Source organism: Seriola dumerili, unplaced genomic scaffold (genome assembly GCF_002260705.1).
Source record: "Seriola dumerili isolate Sdu_G_001 unplaced genomic scaffold, Sdu_1.0 BDQW01000550.1, whole genome shotgun sequence".
NCBI classification, from domain to species: domain Eukaryota; kingdom Metazoa; phylum Chordata; class Actinopteri; order Carangiformes; family Carangidae; genus Seriola; species Seriola dumerili.
In genome coordinates this window covers 736743-758876 of record NW_019174805.1, presented here as the reverse complement: position 1 = coordinate 758876, position 22134 = coordinate 736743, and the positions used below count along the sequence as shown (strand labels likewise).

At 42.7% G+C, this 22134-nt stretch overlaps 2 protein-coding genes across 2 annotated transcripts; both read left to right on the top strand.

Annotated features, from left to right (window-relative positions):
* The first annotated feature begins 8703 nt into the window (after positions 1–8703).
* LOC111235955 (hyaluronidase-4-like) lies at positions 8704–13049 on the top strand. Its single transcript, XM_022764531.1, has 3 exons — positions 8704–9660; positions 11737–11826; positions 12549–13049. Exons 1-3 carry the CDS (start codon positions 8704–8706, stop codon positions 13047–13049), a joined length of 1548 nt encoding a protein of 515 aa, XP_022620252.1.
* Positions 13050–16120: 3071 nt separating this feature from the next.
* Positions 16121–20300, top strand: LOC111236009 (hyaluronidase-5-like). Its single transcript, XM_022764593.1, has 4 exons — positions 16121–16145; positions 17176–18100; positions 18924–19013; positions 19737–20300. Exons 2-4 carry the CDS (start codon positions 17183–17185, stop codon positions 20064–20066), a joined length of 1338 nt encoding a protein of 445 aa, XP_022620314.1. The 5' UTR covers positions 16121–16145; positions 17176–17182; the 3' UTR covers positions 20067–20300.
* The last annotated feature ends 1834 nt before the right edge of the window (positions 20301–22134 follow it).

Genomic DNA, 22134 nt, shown 5'->3' with positions numbered 1-22134 from the left:
TGACAAGAGCTTCGGCCATTGTTTCGTTTACAAGATAAGAGGTTATGATACGTCCTCTGAGCAAATTGGAGGCTACAGTGAGCCGCTATTGGGAAGTGATGAGACGGGCCGGGGCTAGCTGGTTAGCATGCTAACTTCAGTAGAAGAAAAGAGTTAACATTGGTGTTGCTTTCCACCTCTGGAGACGCTCCAGCAGCTCAAAGGAGTGACGTTGGATCCTGAACTCGCAACTTTTCTTCTAGACTGGTAAGTAAACAGCTGCTAATGCTAACGTTAGCTATGTAGCGATAGCAAAACGTTAGCTTCACAGATTAGCTATCGAGAAAGACACCAATCAGTTTTCTTTAACAACAAGCCACACAGTCCTCTCCCTCTTTATGAACATGTTATAGAGTAATGTTTCTTTGTTCATGACAGAAATGTATAAAAGGCTGGAATAACGTCAGATTTTAAAAAATTTTAACTTTATTTTTTAGAAGAGAATTCTTGATAAAATTCAGATCTCCTCACGTCCACTTGAGTCGCTTTTCTCTCTTGCTGAAAACATTTGAACACATTTATGATATTTACTGGATTGCAGATCCAGGCATTTTAAATATATATTCTTTATTAACTAATTAACCTAATAAAAAATGAATTAAAGACTTAAAAATCTAAAATAAAGTAACTTAGGAACTTTTCCTGGACTCAGACTGAATCATAGAGAAAGTTTTATATTTAAAGTCAATTTTTAACACACGCACACATGCATGCACACACACACACGCATGCACACACACACGCATGCACGCACGCATGCACACACACACATGCATGCACAGTGATTGTTGACAACAGTTTCTTGTCTGACTGAAGTGGATGAGTTGGGACTTTTCTTCCAGAGAGAGGATCAGACCTCAGAGGAGCTCAGCAAATAACTCGCAGGGATTTAAAACCTCTCTCTCTCTCTCTTTCGCTGTGTGTCTCTATGTCTCTCGCCCCCCCCCCCTGCTCTCTAATCGCTGTGTTGTGGTGGTGACGCTCTCTCCCTCCCTCTCTTCTCCTCCCCGGGCCTGTATATAAGTGTGGATGAGTGGCTTGTGTTTCAGACTGACAGAATGAATGCAGGCCTGATGGACGTACAGTGCTGAGGGCCACCATGACCCCTGCGGTGACCCCGGAGAAGAGAAGACCCCCACCTTCCCCCGGACTGCTAATTATAGGTCGATATGCAGCATCTACAGGTGAGCTGTTAAAAGTCAGGTACAGAAAACTGTTTCATTTTTATCAGGCAAAAAAACAAAAACAAATCAAGTTTCTTTCCTGCAGCTTTAGTTTTTCTGCACAAAGAGGAAGATAAAGTGTATTTTTAAACCCTGAGGGAGGCGGCGACCCTGGGTGTTACAGCGCAGCTCGAGCGTCTGTTTTGGGTGATGCAGGAAGGGTGAGGAGGAGGAGGAGGAGGAGCAGGATGGGGGGTAGTGCCCTTGCCATGCCAGGAATGTTGGCTCACTCTTAACAACCCCCCCCCCCCCCCCACCGGACGCACAGCAGCACATTTCTTTAAGTCTCTCAGAGGTGCTAACGTTTTGCTAAAAAGCTGCACGTCATGTCAGTTGTATCGGGAACTTTAAAAAGTCTCATTCAGGTAGAGTTTCAGTCCTTCAGCAGACGCTCTGACTCACGACAACTGACAGTAAACAGTCAGAGACGAGGGAGGTCACAGTTTTCGAGGAACATCAAGGATTTAAAATTTCATCACAGCCGGCTATAAAAAGGTCTTTACTGTTTATGGGAGTGTGTTGTTTTTCAGTCTGCCCTCCACAGAGAGAGAGAGAGAGAGAGAGAGAGACAGAGGGTTAATGTGTCTGAGGTTAAAGATCAAATGCGGAGGCTGGGAGTCTCAATCAGCTGAGAGGATTTCAGGATTGTGCATTTAAGCTCTGCAGCGAGACGAGACGTGAGAAAAGATGAACTGAAGTTCAGGTGTGTCCTCGGTGAACTCTGGTGACCGGAGATAAAACCAGAACAACATGAGGTGTAATGATGATGTGGAGAATCATGTCAGAAGTCAAACTAAAGCTTTGTGCTTGTTGAACCTCACGGGGAATCTGTATTTTACACATCTATACATTATTTTAAACATTTTAGCCTCTTTTTGTTTAATATTAGAAATAATTCTGAGAGAAATCTAAGTAACAATTGTGTTAACTGAGAAAATGCAGAAAAGTTTGTGAATGAAATCCGAAAAAATCTTTATCGTGATTGTCAATAATTGTTAAAAAAAAAAAAAGTACATTGTGTAACTTTAGTTTCCTAATCAATTTAATGAAACATTGATTCACAGTGGAGCCAGATCAGTACAAGTGTTCAGATCATTTTCTTTAGTAATAAAGCTCCAAATTCTACTTGAGTAAAAGTACATGTCCAAGTTTTATCAGTAAAATAAAGTGTCCTGAATAAAAGTACTCGCTATGCAGAGGGGCCCCTTTCACAGTGTTAAATGATGGGGCCCCCGAGGTCCCAAGGTCGGTAATAACTTGTGCATGAAGTTAATAAATTGTACAAATAGAAAATTTGAAATTAAATGATAAACAATGTGAATGTTACGGTATGTGTTTAGATAAGAAAACAAATATGAGACAATAGTTTGTTTCTGGATTTTTTAAACTTTTTTAACTTAATATTGATGTTGGTAGCTGCCACAAAAATCCAGTATTGCTCCAGCTCTGATTCACGCTGTATGTACTGTATGTACCAGCGGTTGAATCTCATATTAAAAACTTCAAAGATTATTAAAAAAAAAGGTTCAACATTCAAAGCGAAAATCCTCAGCAGTGGCCAAACAAACTGACAGGAAGTTGCTGTGAAAGTTCAGAGCTCTGATATCGAGATGAAAACAAAGATCCACAGGCATTTTCATCTCCACTAGTTGTGTCCTCTGTCTTCCTCTGAGGTCATGCGTCCGTTCTCTCCGTCTGACAAACAGGGTGATTCCTGGAGCCTCGGTGCTCACAGGGCTCTGGATTAGCTCTGGCTCAGCTGAGTGGAAAAGATTTCAGCCTCAGTGGTTCCTGTTCTCCAGGCATTTCTTTCTTCTTTTTTTTTCTTTTTTTTGTTTTCGGGTCTCTCGTGTGTGGAACATGAATCGTAACCACACTCCAGTCACCAGGAATATTTGCTGAAATGCTTCTCTTTGCTCTGGTTGACATGGTTCGACCAGCTTCGTGTGTGATTCATGGAAAAGTCCTGATGCAGAGTCGTGTTACTCCGCAACGGAAGAGAGCTCGAAGGGTTTTCATGGTTCATTTTTCAGCTGAAGCATCGCATGTGTGTTGAGGCGACTCCTGGTCTGATGAAACACTTGGATAAAACTCTTTACTGCACAGTCGTTAAGCTCTTTCTGGACAGTTACACTCTGCTGAGATACAGACGATGAGCTGTAGCACATCACCACGACTGACACCGTTATTCGGACGCAGTCTCTCATCTCACATTTCTCTCATCCTTCTGTTTGAAGAAAATGAAGTCTGTTCCTGGAGTTTAATTTATTCTGAGATAAATCAGCAGCACTCGCCTTTAGAAATGAAAACTGAAAAAGGTCCCATGATTTCATCTTCTCCTGTGTTTTATTTTGAAGTGTTGATCCATAAGAAGATATATTTGTGGTTTTAAGAACCAAAAACCATCTCAGTGTAGTTTTATATCTCCTCTCTCAGGCTTCTCTCTGCAGCTCTAGTAACAACAGGTCGGTGAGCCAATCAGAAGAGAGGAGGCTCTGAGCCTCTCTTCTGATTGGCTGACTGTTTTCTGAGTTCTCTAATAAAAATACAGCAGATTTCAGGTAAAACACTCAGAGAAACCAAATCCTGCAAGGTTTGGATGGTGGGTCCAGGTGGGCGGGGCTTGGGGACTGCTTTGTTGTGACATCACAAAGTTCCAGAAGTCCTGACGGCTGGTTTTAAGGCTCAGTTTCTGAATACAGGCTGTGTGCATTTCTCTGTGGACTGAGGCTTTGATACTTTCACAGTATTAATATAGAAGCTAGACCTGATCTATAATCACACTACACATGGACACAGACCTTTACACTGGATGAGACCTTTAAACAAAGTTGCACAACAGTTACTTTATGATGTAACTAAAAAAACTACTGGTCCCATGAAAATTCAGTGCAGGTACTGAACTTGCGTCATCATGCACTGGTTTCCTTCATATCTATGACAAATAAAATCAGGTTATACATGTGTAAGTAGCTGCAGAGCTAGCTCTTTTATCTGTCATGCATACTGTATGCAGGTGTGGTTTAAAGTGGAAAATATCTGATGTTCTACTTGATGCTGTGATGTGAAACACCATGTTTGAACAAAGAGCACCTCTGTTCTTCTAAGCTCTCCTTAAGCTTTCATTGGAAGTACCTGCAGCTATAATAATAACAATACTTTACAACAAGTATGGTAAGTTTCAACGCTGCTTAGCATTTTCAATTTGTTTTCAGGTTGAGCTCCCTCCTTCCAGGAAACCTATACAAGCTCAACTTGCAGAACCTGAACATCATGCAGGTATCTCTTTGTGACTTACAGATCCAGGCCTGTTAAACTATCGTGCAGCAGAGTGAAATGTCCGATGCTTTCATGGCGAGCACACAGTCAGAACAAGACCAACGTGACTCAGTGACCTCCGGTAGGTGTTGGCTGATATTTACATGACAGATGGCATATGTGCAAAAATCTGTTATTTTGGCATCCGGCCTTCGGTCCTCCATCAGGACTCCGGCTTGATTTCCTGAACATCAAACCCAGGACCTGCTTCTTGCTCTCCTGGCATCTCTGAATGTGCTCGCTGTTCTCGTCTCTCCATCCTCTCCATCCTCCAGCTTCATTTACTCCTCAGTTCAAACTGCTTTCTTTGGGCATAAATTCCCTCATGTTCCAGGAGGAACCGGTGTGAAATGAGCCCCTTGGTTGCTGAGGTTGTCGAGGTCATACAGAAATACACTGAACCACGCTCCAGTGATAAAAAAAAAAACTGGCGTTGCTTCAGTCCTCGCATGAACTCACAGATAGGAGATCATAAGTTTTGAGCTTTCGTCAGCTGTGCAGAGTTACACATGCAAACGTTCCTGTCTTGCATCTCAAGGCCTCTTGACCTTTGCCCCGCGTCATCGTCTGGTTCAGGGATGCTGCGGAGAGGCCGGAGAACCGTCGGAGGAACTTCAGACGCTGTCATCTGTGGCTCAAATTCAAACCAGTTTTCCAACAGAGACACTGGAAATTAGACGTCTCTCTCTCTCTCTCTCTCTCTCTCTCTTTCTTTCTTGTATTTGTTGAACGAGTGGAGCCATTTCACAAGAACCACAGACATCAACAAACTCTTATCTTAATCGATGCCAGACCGGCCCGCGGCTCAAAGACCCTCTGGTTAAATAATTCACTTTGACACAAAGCCAAACGTTAGGCACGAACTCCAGTGGGTTTAAATCTGAGGCTGCTCCCTCCATCAACTGGAGCCTTCCAGGTGAACCCAGACCAAAGGAACTCAGGCTCCTTTATGCTGCACCACAATCAGACCATCTACAGTTTGAGGCTTGTTTCAGACCGTCCTCGCCTGAACAGTATTAGTCGATCGATCAGTTGGTGGATTGACAGAAAATGAGTCAAGGCCTTCCCATTTCTTTGACTTTTTGTCAGATAAATCAATCAAATCAATCTATTTGAAGACGTTCGTTAGTTGTAGCCCCACTTGTGGTAATGAAAGTAACCCTAACCCTATCTCTTTGGAAGGACAAGTGTAGACATCTAGATTTAAACAGAGGATTATCTGCAGTTAACAGAGCCGATAAGCTTCTATTTAATCAATAAAGGTGTCTACACTGGCCGTCTAATTGCTTGTGCTTCATTTGCGCTTCAAATGAAGGATTGTGACCCAGCAGCTTTACATACAACTCTGGACGAATCACACAACACTGCAAGATGTGAATGATGCCATAAACACACAGAAACAGCCGATTCTGAGTTAAAGCGCATCAATGGCTGGAAATCAACTGGAAATCATTGATGTGCAACAAGGCGGCGGACTGCATCTTGAAACAAATTGTTTTAGTTGCCTGAACTTCAGCAAACCAGAGGTGATGGATCAGTCATATGACCAGCAAGATAACAACATTCACAGCACATATAGATCAATATTATCAGTCACACTGTGATAACGCTGACATAAGTTGGAAACATGCAGTCTCTCATTTCAAGGTCTTTCAGACGCCTGTTCAGATCATTTGATGCTTGAATGAAGCTGAAATCTTTACAGAGGTGCACAAGCCCATGCGTCCTAATCAATGTTGCATACTGATAGGTTCTTATCAGCAAACACTGATCTATGATGGTATTCAGAGAGCTAGTGTAGCAGGAGAGAGATGTCACGCACTGATATCAGCTGTAAGTAGAGCTCACAGATTTCAAACTCTCAGGAATCAAACTACAAAGAGAAATGAGAAAATTAAATCGGGGACCAAGATGTGTTTGAGATGTAAAACATAATCAGAAACATTCCTATCATCTAATCATGTGTGCTCTGCTGCCTACCAGGCTTCAGATGGAAGCGGTTTCAGAGCAAACAGACACACCACTAACCAGCATTGCATCCATACATTCACTGCAGCGCCGCACTTTGAAAAATGATCCGTTCTCCGTAAAACGCAACAGTCAAATTATTTCCAAACCTACAGGGAGAAACTGGCAGGAACATAAAGAGAAGGAAAAGACTTTGATTCCAAACCGACATAACTGAGAGGGGAAAAGAAACGATGGGAACCAAATGAAAATGCTGCACAGTACTTCAAGAGTACTACCACCAAATACTTTGTTTGAATGTACACAAACTAATGCCTTTAACTTCAGATCAAAAATCGAGTAAGATATAGATCGACACCTCGAATGACAAGTCGACCAGTGACATCAAAACTTGGTGTTCGGATATTAACACTTGGCTGACGGGGTGATAAATAAACTAGGCTGAAAACAAATCCAGACTTCCGATTTTTGTCTGTGTGCTCTGTGACTGGATGTTTGGCTCGAGCAGCTGTTTATGGGACGCAGAGACACGGCAAACACCGAACCTCACTGAGACATTTGGCAGGAAGGCCTGTGATTGTGGCCTGAGGCTTCATCTCTGGTCAGAGGAAGCAGCAGTCTATACGGCTGAAGTCCTCGTGTCCAAACCCTGGGTGTCAGCTGATTTCCTCTCTGTGACCTCTGACCCCTCCGTGCCATGGAAACGAGCCAAGAGCTATTTATGTCTCTGAGGACAGCAGCGGTCGGGAGAAGAAATTCAAACATTTAAATTCATGCAAGATGCACTGAAAGTCATCCTGAAAAAAAAAAAAGAACCAATGTGGGTTCAATAAACACTGAAATAAAACATAAATATTAATAGAAAAACAATCAGGGCAGAAATTAATGAATTAAATTGTTATAAATTAATTCAACTACATTCTTGCGAGAGGCTGCAGAGTTCATTAGAGCGGCAGTATGAACGTTGGTCCTGATGGCGACACAACGGGAAAAGTTGTGAACTCGCTATAAATATTCAGGAAGCAGAAAATATCCACAGCTAATTTCAGGGACATCCAGTCATTGTTTCTCCAACCAAACAGTCGTCACAGTGCACAGCACAAGACCGAGCCTGTTTTGAATCTCTCAACAAATCAGAGGCGTGTGCAATGATTCAGAGAAACCAGGATACCTGGGTGTGCCGAAAGAAAGGTCATGAAGTCATTAAAATCCCCATCCAGGTCCCAAAGGTCCCATCCAGTGTAAAGGTCTGTGTCCATGTGTAGTGTGATTATAGATCAGGTCTAGCTTCTATATTAATACTGTGAAAGTATCAAAGCCTCAGTCCACAGAGAAATGCACACAGCCTGTATTCAGAAACTGAGCCTTAAAACCAGCCGTCAGGACTTCTGGAACTTTGTGATGTCACAACAAAGCAGTCACCAAGCCCCGCCCACCTGGACCCACCATCCAAACCTTGCAGGATTTGGTTTCTCTGAGTGTTTTTAACTGAAATCTGCTATATTTTTTATTGGATCACTCAGAAAACAGTCAGCCAATCAGAAGAGAGGCTCTGAGCATCTCCATCCATCGTGTTGTGGATCTCCAAGGACTCCTGAATACAAATCCACCAGCTGCCACATAAATGAGGATTTAGTTTCTTACAGTTTGAGGTTGCTCAGACTGTCATCTTGTTTGTATTGTGCTGTAACGCTCACAGACGGAGAGAACAGTGAAAAAGAAAAAAAAAGACTTATTTATATGGCAGCTGTTGCGGACGAGGAGCCGTTGAGCACATCACACTGTGCCCTCCATAAACTCAGTGAGCAGGAACAATATAAAAACAGTGAGAAGGTCAGAGGGAGTTGAAGAGACGAGCGGAAACATTTCACACGGATATCTCCACTGTAGGATTTATATTTTCTACTAATGGCGGCGCGAAAGGAAACGTCTGTACCAAACGCTACTCGTGATGAGATACATTACAGACAGACAGAGAGAGAGAAACCGCAGACTGAATGACATGAAAGGTTTCTGTAACATCTCTTCAGCTGCAGCAGCCATGAGAGAAAAAGTCAGTTACACCAATTTACTGTTAAAATTTTTAACATTTTTGTTTTCTTTTCTCCTTCTTCGTCTTCAGGATGATTGACAGCTGCTCCTCCTGAACCCCAGGATGCCTGCTGTGCCAGTGGGCGGGGCATCCTCCTCCCACCACGTCGTACCTGTGGCCCTCACCTGCTCCTGGCTGTTTCTGCTCTTCCACACGGCCTTCGGTCAGAAACCTGCCAGGCTGCCCCTGATCGGCCGGAAGCCCTTCATCGCGGCGTGGAACGCTCCGCTTGACATGTGCGCCATTAAGTACAAGGTCACCATCAACCTGGACCGTCTCTTCCACATCCACGGGAGCCCGCGTGCTGATTGGACAGGCCAGAACGTCACCATCTTCTACGCCAACCGGCTGGGCTACTACCCTCACTACAACCACCAGGGCGCTCCCGTGAATGGCGGCCTGCCGCAGAACAGCAGCCTGGACCTGCACCTGTTCAAGGCCTACCAGGACATCAACCACTTCATCCCTGCAGAGGACTTCCGCGGCCTGGCTGTCATCGACTGGGAGTTCTGGCGGCCTCAGTGGAATCGTAACTGGCACAAGAAGGACATCTACCGGCAAAAGTCGAAGGAACTGACTGCCAAGGCGTACGTGAACGTGACGGCGGCGCAGGTGGAGGAGCTGGCACGCCGGCGGTTTGAGAAAAGTGCCAAGGCGTTCATGCAGAGGACTATTCAGCTGGGGACGCGTCTTCGCCCCAATGCCCTCTGGGGTTTCTACCTCTACCCTGACTGCCACAACTACAACCTTCACGAGCAGAACTACACGGGCTTCTGCCCCCTGCTGGAGAGGCTGAGGAACGACGAGTTGCTGTGGCTGTGGAACAGCAGCACGGCGCTCTTTCCCTCCGTGGCGATCAGGAAAAGTCACACCAACAGCATCAGCAACCTGCACTTCTCCCAGCACAGGATCAGAGAGTCGCTCCGCGTCGCCTCGCTGACCTCCAAGGAGTACGACCTCCCCACCTACGTGTACATGAGGCTGGGATACCGAGACGAGCCCCTGTCCTTCCTCACCGCAGTAAGATACTAAGTTTATATTGTGTTCAGTATTTAGCACGTGATTTACATACTGAGCTCTAATTGGACGGCTCTCTCGTTGCCACTGCACTCGTGCTCCTCTGAACTCCTTTTACATAGTTACGTCGGAGCTAACAGCAATCACCTTCCCTTTCATGTCACTAAAATTTTAGTGTTTCGTGCTGTTTGATATGAGTTGTTCATTTCACAGTAATGAACCAGTAACTGCACTGATGCTGTCTGCACAAATACAGTATTTTTCACCTTGTCCTGTGAAAAATTTGACCTAGACCTTTGTCCCAGATGCACCATCAGTTAGTAGTGCTGGGAAATGATATTGTTACCTGCAATTGTGACCTCTAAATGTATCTCACTTTAAAGGGGTTTTTGTTTTTTTGAGTTGTTGTTGCACCTTTCAGGAACACAGAGGGTGTACAGCAGCAGGATGTGTTGATTCTTTGGTTCTTTGATGGAATAGAAGACAGGTAATGATTATGCAGTAACAGAAAACAGGGAAGACCTTAAGGGAAGACTAAATCCAGGAGGAGTTAGTAATGCAATGTCAAGTATGTCCGCTGCTGCACAACCTCAAAGAAGAAAGTTTTTGACTCAGAGTTCAAGGCTGTGGTTATTTCCTGAAAGTACACGCTGAAAATAGAGCAGCAGAAATTGTTGGTTCGTTTTTTGCCAGCACTATTAGTTATCCCTCACAAGTCTGTGGGATGTTACTGGCACCATGAGCAACAAAGCGCTGAAGACTGGTGAGCAATGGTGGGGAAATACTAGCTTTAGGTCGTAACCATCATAAACACTTCTGTGCAGGAAGGTGGAGGAAAGAAAACGACCATGATGACTGAGAGTTTATGAGACAATCAACATGACAAGTTGTTGTTATGTCTAAAACTGTAAAAACAATGAGTGGAAAACGTCCATAATCCCACCAAGGAAACTTGCCTGGTTGCTCAGGGCTCAGACCACATGACTGTTAGCTCCAGACCTGATCAGGGTTTCAGTTTCAGTGCTAAAGTTTGTGTTTCAGTTGTCATCACACAAACTATTTTATCAACAAAGAACTGCTGATACAACATTCAAAATCCTAAATGATTTACTCTTCTATTTGTGTCTACAAGTGAAATGTCAGAATGGGCTTTGACTGAAACCTTTAATTATAAACATTCGTCTCTGGATTCTTTGGAAACCAGTGACTCTGATGGTTTTGGTTAAAATCCTGAGGAGAAAGTCAAAACCTGTAATAACACAGAAAAATAAATAAATCAAATAACAATACCGAACTCCCAACCCTTCAGTCACTTCCCACTCATTTGAAATATTATAGGAAGCTTTTCATTCTGAGATGAGAATACTGTGGAGAAGCTTCGTAAACCGCAGCGTATACAAATATCTGCCATAATGATGCACTTCTCACTTTAACAGTGTCTGTTTGCAGCGACAGAGTTAATGTATGAATTTATTCACTACTGCCATCTTGTGGCGATCCACAGAAAAGCAGCTCAGAGTCGCAAATACAAACTTGGAGAGCAGTGGCTTCCTTGTTAAACTGAAACTTCATCACTGTCAGTGAAACAAGAGGGACTTTTTTTCTGGTCTGCAGATTGAGTGAGGACTCTTAGAAATAAGATTTAAGATATATGTGCGGATGTATTTTAGCCAACCTCAAAACTCAAAACATAGTGAAATATTAAGGTTCTTTTTCACCTTTTCACACTCTCGACCTGGATTAGCAGCGCCATCTTGTGGCTCTTTGCTCCACATGATTACTCTCACTTTTCACATCAAATATATTTACAAATTCATTGCATTGAATTAAAAAAATCTGCACTGTGTGCCATGTGATAGTAAAGATGCATTTTGAAGAGCAATTCTTTCTTGTTCTTGCACTGCTCACTTTCTAAAATCCTCAACAAATGTTTTTAACTTAGAGGTAAAGGTTCGTAAAGCAAATATCTGCCTCCTCCTTGAATGTTCACTGTGCTTCTGTCGTTTCAGTATGTTTGATATTTAATGTGTGTCACTGTGACCATGAGATGTGACGTCTGTACCTATATGTTTCCTGCAGAAAGACTTGATCCACACCATCGGGGAGAGCGCCGCTCTGGGAGCTGCTGGATTCGTCATCTGGGGCGACCTGAACTTGACCGCATCGAGGGTGGGTGTCCTATAATCAGGCACAAAAAAAAAAAAACTTTACTGTCTTACTTTCTGTAAAAACGATGTGCTGGCTGCACAGAACATTTGAATACAGATAGTATGTGTTGTTTTGGCTGAAGATCTGATGTCAAACTTCTGTTTTTGGGATGTAATTTGTGCTGTTGAGTCAGTCGAAGTCTGACTGTGTAGTTTGAAAAACTTTCCTTTCTCAAGGTTTTTGATTTGTTTTGGACTCAAGACAAACCACCCCTGTAAATAGTCAGACAATAGAAAGTTGACATCATGTGGTCGCTGCGTGTTGTGAAACCACTCTGACATTTTGAAAAGTATAGTGCGTGTTTTTATGGCCTGTTGTGTTCATCTAAACAGGATCTGACAGTCAGACCCACCAGGATCTTAGGGAGCGTCCGTGCATGGACCTAATTTAAAAAATCTGCTTTGCAATTTGCAATCTTTTATGCACGGCTGTCACCCCTCTCTTGTGCACCCAATCTCTCAAAACTCACTGTTTCAGATTAGTTTGGGTAATTAGTTATCTCCCAAACCTGATCCCAAACACTGGATCTGGGGCAACAGTTAAAGCTTCAATAACGTTGACCACTAGGAGGCAGAAAAACCCAGTGACATCACAAAGTGTTGAACTATTACTACACAGCTACCAACCTCCGCTTCTTACAAACCACCAAAGCACATCACATCATGACTGTCTTGTTTCCACAGCCTAACTGCACCAAGGTGAAGTCCTTCCTGAGCCACCGCCTGGGTCAGTACATCATCAACGTGACACGGGCCGCCGAGGTCTGCAGCGACTTCCTGTGCCAAGGGAACGGCCGCTGCATCCGCCGGGACCCCCGCGCCCGCCATTACCTCCACCTGAGCGCCAACAGCTACCGCATCCGGCCCGCTGGCAACGGGGACTTTGCCGTCACCGGGTGGCACTCTCAACACGAACTGCAGCTGCTGACCGAGAGGTTTCGCTGCCACTGCTACGAAGGCCACGAGGGCGATAGCTGCGACAGCATCAACAAAGTGAAGGAGGACGACGGGCCGTGGAGGGAGGGCGAGGAGGACGAGCAGGAGAGGAAGAGGACGGAGTGGGAGGATGAGCAGGATGAACGATGGGAAGCTGGGGAGAGTGCAGCACCCCGAACCGGCTTCAGCCTTCACATGATGTTGTTGATGCTCCTGTTGAACTTAGCGTTAGTAAAGACAGTCGTATGATGCACAGCTGTGTACAGATGTTACTTTTCCACACACAGTGTAATGTTTTTGAATTAAGATGGACGCAGACTTGAACCCTGGATGAACACTAACAGGTTAATGTTGAGGTATAATGTTTACCATGTTTACAATTATAATTTAGTATGTTAGCATGCTAATATTCGCTCATTAGCAATAAACAGTACAGCTGCGACTAGTAGCAATGTCAGTTTTGCAGCTATTTGGTCATGAATCACCTGATGATGGTGCTAGAGGAAAAGATAAGAGATCACCAAAGTTATGATGATTCAATCTTTCATGGCAGAAAATCAAAAAGATATTTCACTTAAAGCCAGAAACATGAACCCTAGACAAAACTAAACATGCTTCCTTGTTAAAGGTTCTGTAAACCACCATCACCGCCACTAGATGTCACACTAGACCACAACAAGGAGCTGAATAACTGAATAAAGTTACTCTGTGTAAAGCCAATAAAAAAAAAAATCTAGCCAACCACTATCCCACACACTGATATGCTCACTGCAGTGCTGACAGTTAGCCAGCTAGCGATAACAACATTTGCCCAACACATCATAGGGTTGTCCATCTCGGTAAAGCCAGACCAGTATTGGCTCTATGGTCAGACTGGGAAAGAAACTCAGCCTTGGACTTATCCACTGTGGCCGGCTGCGTGAATGACACTGATGGAGCAGGTAAAAAAGGTAAAAAGTCCAACTTTAAACTTTATGGGCCGCAAGCCTATGTGTTTATAAATGTGAGGAGGACCAATGGTTTAACACTGTTAGTGCATGTAACATGCACACGCACACGCTACCAAAACAAAGACCATGCAGAGAAAATTCGATTAAAAAACACACAGAGGGGGTGTGACTTCGTTCTCTACTCAGGACGCCATTACTCCACTATATCTTTACATAGAAAATAGTTATTTGCTGCTATATTGTTGTTTAAAATCTCGTTGACAGAACCTTTAAGAAGTGTGATTGGCACTTTACGTGACACAGAGGTTTGGCATGTCGACAGATGGAGGTTTTAGTTGATTGTCGTTCAGTTCAACCAGTTGAAGTGTATTTAACTTCTGCAACACTCTGCACGGCTTCTTTGGCCAACAACTGCATTAGTTCTTCCTGGAACGTTTTTGGAGACACATCAGTCAAGTCTTTCAGTGGAAACCAAAGGGCGGTAACACGACCAGACAGCCAGTAGGAAGATAATCAGTGAGATCTGACGCTTGGTTTGTTGGTTTGTGGTATTATTGAAAACATCATTAATGAATTACTGTTTGAAGCCCATTGCTTTTCTCAACAATAAGCTGTTATTTCACTTATCATATAAATTGTGTATTTTTTATACTGGTGCTTACATTACACTCTTGAAGCACAGCTTGTCAGGAAACATGCTGTGGATGCTATTGTTTTCAAAATATCATGTATCTGTATCATTTCTTTCATTTTTGTTGAGTTCATTACGCTAAAAAAAAAAAAACAAAGTTTGGAGAGTTTGGAGGAATCAGAAAAACAGGCTGGGTTTAATTTTTTGATTTTATTTCATGTCAGTGTGGCTGATAAACAGCTACCGTCTCTGAAGCTGATGTAAAGTACTGTAGTTATGAGAAAACACTGAACAGGATGTAAAATATGGCACATACTGTATCTGAATACATGACTCAGCAGCTCTCTGTGGTTTTATGGCTCTTTAACGCCGACTTCTTGCCGTAGAGCAGTAAATAAAATGTCAACAGTCTCATCTCCTGCGAAGAACACGAGAGATTTTTTATGAGCCTGAAAAGTCTTTTTAAAACCTGACAAGGACCAAACCCGAACACATCCGAGTCCAGAGAAAGTGTTCTTACAGGTTTGTCGGTGCTTCCAGTTAATTACCAAATATGCAACAAGGACTATGCAACACATGGAAAATGTTACCTGAATGTAAATGCACTACAAATAAAGACTTTTCTTCAGTACACTTGAGTTTCTGTATTTTTCATCTGTGCAGATAAAGAGGGGATTTCAGGGGAGCGGCCATGTTGGATCAATAGATAGTAGAGAGTTTTAGCCTTCTTTGTAAAATATATCCCTCAAGTAAACCTAAAAGTCACTCTACTCTTTTCTCAGCAACAAACCTGGAGACATGAATCGTCTACCGGCTGGTTTCTGTCCAAATACTGAGGACAGAAAAAAAAGGAAGAGGTGTGGACGGAGAGATTACAGTCTCTGCTTTCTCACCAACAGTGACACATCAGAAACATCCCACATCTAAAAACACATGAGAGTGTTTCATGTGAAGAAAATGCAGATACTGTTCTGCAGTGCAGCCACTCCTCCCATAGTTTGTCCTGAAAGTGTTGAAAACTGAATATCAGGACCTGGTCCAATAATAAGAGTCAAACCTCAGATCCACAACAATATTTTTGGTGGGACATCAGGCCCCAGGTCACAGCTATCCTCAGCGTTAACACAACCCTCTCAGAATTACATATAAATGACGATGAATTACAAAGAGGTTCTGAACACTTCAGAGGGTTTGAGTTCTGAGTCATTTTATACTATTAAAATCAAACTGGACATTTTATTGAGGCACAAAAAGACCCTTCAAAAAGCAGCTATCAATACGTTAATGTTATTCCATCAATTCACCCATGATTATGTGGAATATGGTACAAAATTTTTAGAATTATGAATGACTTCTTTTGTGCCTGTAAACATAGATGTGTAAGAAAACAAGCAAATGCATCTTTTTTTTATGAACTACAAATGCAAAAATAAATAAAGAGTGTAATGCATATATTAGGTAAGGGCCAATATTTGATAACATTGAATATTGCAATATTTCCCACCATATGCGATCTGAATCATAAAATACAATAATATAATCATATGCAACAACCTATCAGCGAACACCTGAGCCCTGAATCCCCAACTCGTCCAACAACAGCCTGAACGACGGGTCCGGGCCAAACATCAGGTCATCGACCAGATAACGATCGATCGGTGGTGAAACAGTTTCCTCCGACGCATGAAGCAGCAAGAAAACAGAGACACAGAGAAGTTCAGAAACAATTAACAGTCCTTCACAGGTCACTGAAGAGAGCAGCAGGTAGGAACTGATGAAATGTTGCACAAAATATGGAAAATACTGTACAACTATTTAAAACTCAGATATCACCTGTCAGGTAAGAGATTACTGGATTTACTCTGGAGTCACTGGAGTTTTAAAGTTTGTGCTGATTTGCGATACTGAGATTATGAGGTGACAACAAAATGTTGAGTCTTTGGGAAATAAGAAATAGTTTATACTTATAGCTAGGTGTAATTTTTTATCTTTATTCAGTGGAGTTTTGATTTGGCATCACAAGGCTGATAGTTGGAAGATTATTCTAATCCATTATTTTATTAATTTACTTATTTATTTGGTTTTACCAGGAAGGAATTAGCCAGGAAGTCTCTTGAGATACATTAACTGTGAACAGTAGTTAACACATGAATTAACATCATTCACATACATGCGGATGATGTTAATTCATTATGAGTACAGAGGAGGGAGTTTGATAATCTACAACAGTTATATTCCCCATGGAACATGTTTTGAAGATGGCGTTTGAAGGCAGTAAGTTATTCCAAACCCAGGGTGCAGAGAATGAATATGACTGCAACATCTGCAAACATTAAAACATTTGGTAATGTTTTGTTTTACAGGTCCCGTGTTTTCCAGATAATTTCCTGGAAACGTTTGTCAAATTTTCCAAAAATATTAGCTGGTATTTAGCTCTAAATTATTAAGATACTTGCAACGACCTTTCACCAGTAAGTCACATGACATCCCTCAAACCGGTCTGATGCAGACTGACATTAAGACATGAACTTGTAAAGACCATTTAGACAAATCAAATAAACTTGCTGCGACACAGTGATGGTTGAAAAGTTGTCGTTGTCAGGAAATTTATACTTTTCCTGCATATATATTTGCACTAATGTTAACAGGAAGTGGAAAATCACAAGTCTGCAGCAGCGTAGACGCACAGTCGGAGGATGTCGGAGGATGTGTACATGGATACAGAGTGGATAGGGTGAGGGTATCATGGACTGAGCCTTGTTTGTTTATTTGTCTTTGTCTTGTATTTGTCCAGAGCCGTCATGATGGCCACGCCCTTCCTGTCCTGCATTAACCTCTGTATCATCGTATCTTTCACCACCGGTGTCGCCTTGCCAAATACCGAGCCGCCGCTGATCCATGACCACCCCTTCGTGGCCATATGGAACGCCCCCACCGACCAGTGTCGACGACTCCACATTCCGCTGGACACCGAGGCCTTCCAGGCGGTGACCACGCCCGCCAACACGCCCGGTCAGTTCCTCACCATCTTCTACCAGGACCACCTCGGCCTCTACCCAATGGTCGACACCATCAAGCGCAAGCTCTACCAAGGCGGGATCCCCCAAAACGGCAACCTGACGGAGCATCTGGCCAAGGCCCAGAGTCAGATAGATCACTACATCTCCCAGGATTCCTCTCCTGGGCTGGCTGTCATCGACTGGGAGTCCTGGCGACCCCTGTGGGAGCAGAACTGGGGAATGAAGCGTATTTATCAGAGGCTGTCTATCACTCACGCCCTGCAGGTGGCCCCGTTTTTATCATCAAAACAAATTTACAACCTGGCCAAGAGCCAGTTCCAGCACGCCAGTCGGCGCTTCATGGAGAGGACCATCAGCCTGGGCAATGGCGAGCGTCCGAGCCGCCGCTGGGGTTTCTACCTGTTCCCTGACTGCTTCAACTACGGCTGGGAGAAGCCCAGCTACACGGGGAAGTGCTCCACGAAGACCCAGCAGCAGAATAACCAGATGCTGTGGCTATGGGAGCGCAGCACCGCCCTCTTTCCCTCCGTCTACCTCCACCCGACTCTGAGGAACTCCCCGCGGGCCGCACTGTACGTCCGCAACCGTGTCCAGGAGGCGCTGAGGGTGGCGGCGCTGCCTAAACGTCCGTATACAGTGCCAGTCTACGTCTACTCCAGGCCTCTGTACCGGGATCAGACACAGAAGTTCCAGAGTCTGGTGCGTCTGATTTGTCATGTTACTTGAAAACTAACGTTCGGTTCTTCAATTTAGACGAGTTCAGGTCCTTCTAAGATTTCAGGAGCCTGATAATTGGACTGAATGTCAATTTAGTTTCCCCTCTTCCTTCAGTATAACGTGGCGTCCTTGGGGGGAGTTAATTTTGCACAGCAGTGACTCACATATCTGTCTCGTCAACACAGAAGCTGAGGTCGTTTGCTCGAAACCGTTAAATTAACGTTTGTCAAATCAGCTGAAGAGATATGTTGAGTTATTATTTCTGTCAATCATCTCATCTCGAAAACGTTTGTGTGGCAATTTTTTGTGGATTATGAAACTTCTGTTATCAGGCCACTGATCGAGTTGAGTTGAAGTTGTGTTAATAAGGTTTCTTGTTGGCAGCTGACGCTTTAATCTTGGGTACAGTTTATTTTTTGAGTAAATAAATAACCTACATGATGATTATCTTCAATGTGACTGCTATTATCATGTGTTCATAAATGCAATGATTATTTTTGTACATGTCAACACATGTTAACACATGGAACAAACATGTTATTCTGCAAATGTCTAAATGTTTCCAATATACTGATATAATGAACAAGCTGCAATTAAAAATTAACAAAAAAGTAACAAAACTGCAGTTAAAAATTAACAAAAATTGTTTACATGAGTTGAGCCTGTTATACTAATTAACAATAGAACTCATTTAATTGCTTTATATTTCAGTTTTACATGGGATTTTCGCACATATTATATTTATAATTAATCAGAATATTTATAATCTCCTGACAAATCTCCTGTGCGTTTCGTCGTCTTCCAGATGGACCTGGTGAGCACTGTCGGGGAGTCTGCAGCTCTGGGAGCTTCGGGGGTCGTGATGTGGGGAGGAACCAAAGACTACAACAACAAGGTAACCACAGCCTCCTGAGGGTTAATCACTGGTTGGACTGGTCGGCTCCCAGTCGTTAAAGGACTTTTAAAGTGTCTGTGTGTGTTTGCAGCACTAACGCTCATGGGTCTGAAAACAGGAACACAGATGACCAGACGCAAATAACTCAACTGACTGTTTCCTGTTTTAGGAGGAAGTGACGGCTGTGACGCAAATGTATTTCTTATCTCTGCTGAAAGACGCGTGAAAAAACTATTTCAGCCTCAGAGGACTTTTCTGCTTTTTCATGCATCTTAATTTATTGTCACTTGCTTTTAGCTTTAGCCCACTGTTTTATTCTATCACTGTCCGGCTGAATTTTTATATATAGTAACATTCTTAGATTTATTATTTAGTTTGTTATAAATGAAAGGAAGAAAAAATACATCAAAAATCTACCTTTTAATTTATTTAATTTGATCTATTTTTTCATTTTATTTGCACTTTAATATTTTAACTTAACTTTTTACTTTTTAGTCATATTAAAGTTAAATGTTTTTGTACGCATTTCTACTAAAAAATAAAAGCCCAAATCAAAAATGAAAACTAAATTTCATGTTTTAAAATGTTAAAATTTCCCTGTTTTGTCTCAGTCATTGTTTTAATATCATCTCTCCCTGTATTGAATTAATTTATAGACTAAAGCTTTTCTTCCTGTCATAACATACCTGAGTCTCACCTGTAAACCCCGCCCCCTCCCTGCAGGCTGCCTGTCAGTCTCTGTCCGAGTACCTGTCGTCCACCTTCAACCCATACATCGCTAACGTGACGGCGGCCGCCATGCTCTGCAGCGAGGTCCTGTGCCAGGGGAAGGGCCGCTGCGTCAGGAAGACGTACGACTCCTCCCATTACCTGCACCTGAACCCCGCCTACTTCAGCCTCTTGCGGGCGGACAGGAAGTACGTGGCGATCGGTCTACCCTCCGCTACCGACCTCAACGCCTGGGCTGAAAACTTCACCTGTCAGTGCTACGCAGGGTCGAGGTGTTCCCCAAACCTGGTGCATCCGACCAAAATCAAACTCATCTGGGTTTAATCAGAGAGGAGAGTAAAATGTCTCCTGAGGTGTCCGCTGATTATGATCTTCGTGTCATTCATGCAATTAAAACAACAATTTGTAATTTCATTAAACTCTGTCTAGATTACAGCAGCCATGTGTGTTTATTTAAAAAACAGAAAATGTTTATTCTTACCACAATCAGACAACAATTTTAATTGTTTGTACAATAATTTAATTTAATTTAATTAATTTAATTAATTGTACAATTGACTTGGCTTAATAAATACTTTGCAACAATGTTTTGCATTTTCTTTGGTTTGACTGACAAACTGCACTAAAAAAAATATTATTAAGAGGAGGGAGACAAAGGCCACCGTAGATTCTTCTAGATACTTACGAGGCGTGGCGAACTAAATAAATACGTGGTGCTAGGGGAAGGATATTCAGCTGGTTGCAGTCTGGAACCTCACCACTAGATGCCGCTAAAATCCTACACACTGGTCCTCTAAATTACTCTGCACAGACAGGTCAGACTAAAATCGTCTACGACACTGACGAAACAACAAATCAAAGTCAATGTGCCCACAAGTCTGAGACAAGTCCGAGTCAAACCCCCCCCCATGACAACAAGACAAGTCTGAGATAAGAGAAATACTAGAAACATCAGTCACACCATCAGAACTTAACATTTTAATAAAATATTAAGGATCAAACCGAAGTATGAAGGTAGTTTGACCTTTTGTTTGACCTTATCGGTCTGAACTCTGCCCTGGTTCTGCTGTTGTTGCCCTCTTCTGTTTTTTTGGCCGGATGCCGGAGGTGAGCAGGAAACATAAAATCAGTATCAGGAGTAACAGACCTCTCTCGCCGCAAACACTTTGACTTGTCTTAGCAAGAAATGTTCTGTTACAATTAATGACATTAGTGATGGATCCTTTCCATTTGGGTGTGTTACAACTACAGCATGTACAACAACAAGGTCCTGGCAGTGGCACATCTGAATAATGTTCAGACATTATGTCTCAATTTGATCAAATTAAAGAGCTGTTGTCTTAATTCTGCTGATGTGTGGGAAAGAATAGGGAGCTTTGGGGCAGGGTGGGGTCAAGGATCGGTCAACGTACATAGAGAACAGTGAACGAGTGCATGAGTGATCATTTGTCATCCAGGGTTCAAAACGTTGTTTTTCAAACCTCTGTCTGGTCTTGTTGACACCGTGGCTTTTTAATGTAGTTTATGAAGGACAGCCTGAAGAGGAGGCTACGACGCTGAGCGAGCTTTTCCCGGGAGACGTGGTCAGACTCGCATGGGATTCAGACCTCAGCCAGTTGCAAATGCCTGTAAGGCATGACCTCGTTCTGAAGAAAATAAATCAGTCAAAAGGTCACGCATCTCCAGACCTTCCTGCAAGCTAACGGTGACGCATCCTGATACATGTCACGTGTCAATTCCAGGTGTTAAAAGCACCAAAATGTCAGTGCAACTTGGGGTCAAAGTTCAACATATTTGTTTTTGCTCTATAAGTTCACCACACATCAGTGAAGGGGAAAAACACACAACAACAATGGCGGAGATCACATGACCACTGCTGTGTCTCAACTCAGGGGGACTTCCTGTTCGAAGGCTGCATCTGAAGACGGACTGCGTCACATTCATTCATTCACTCTTACATCCATCTTCTAACATGACCCTGGTATTTAGATCCTGTGCTTGTTAATGTTACACCTTTATGTCCTCTTGGCTTTTATTTTGACTTTTTTTTACACTTCACTTCCTCTTCCTGTCTGTCCACCGTTCTACTGTTTCTCGCCAACGTGAAATGAAAAAGTGAATTTGTAAAAACCAAAACTGGACTGTTTTTTTTTAAATTTTGGTTTTCTGGCTTTTTGTTTGCAAAACCAAAAACGAACAGATCATGTGATTTAGTTTTTTGTTTAGAATTAAAATGAAACAAAATGATAAAAGAAATTGCCAAAAATCAAAAACGGATCATTTTGATTTTGGTTTTTCATTGTTTTGATTCTGACACCAAAAGTGTTTTTTATGTTTTGTTTTTTTTATGTTTTTAAATTACAAATTAATTATGGATTATTTGATGATACAC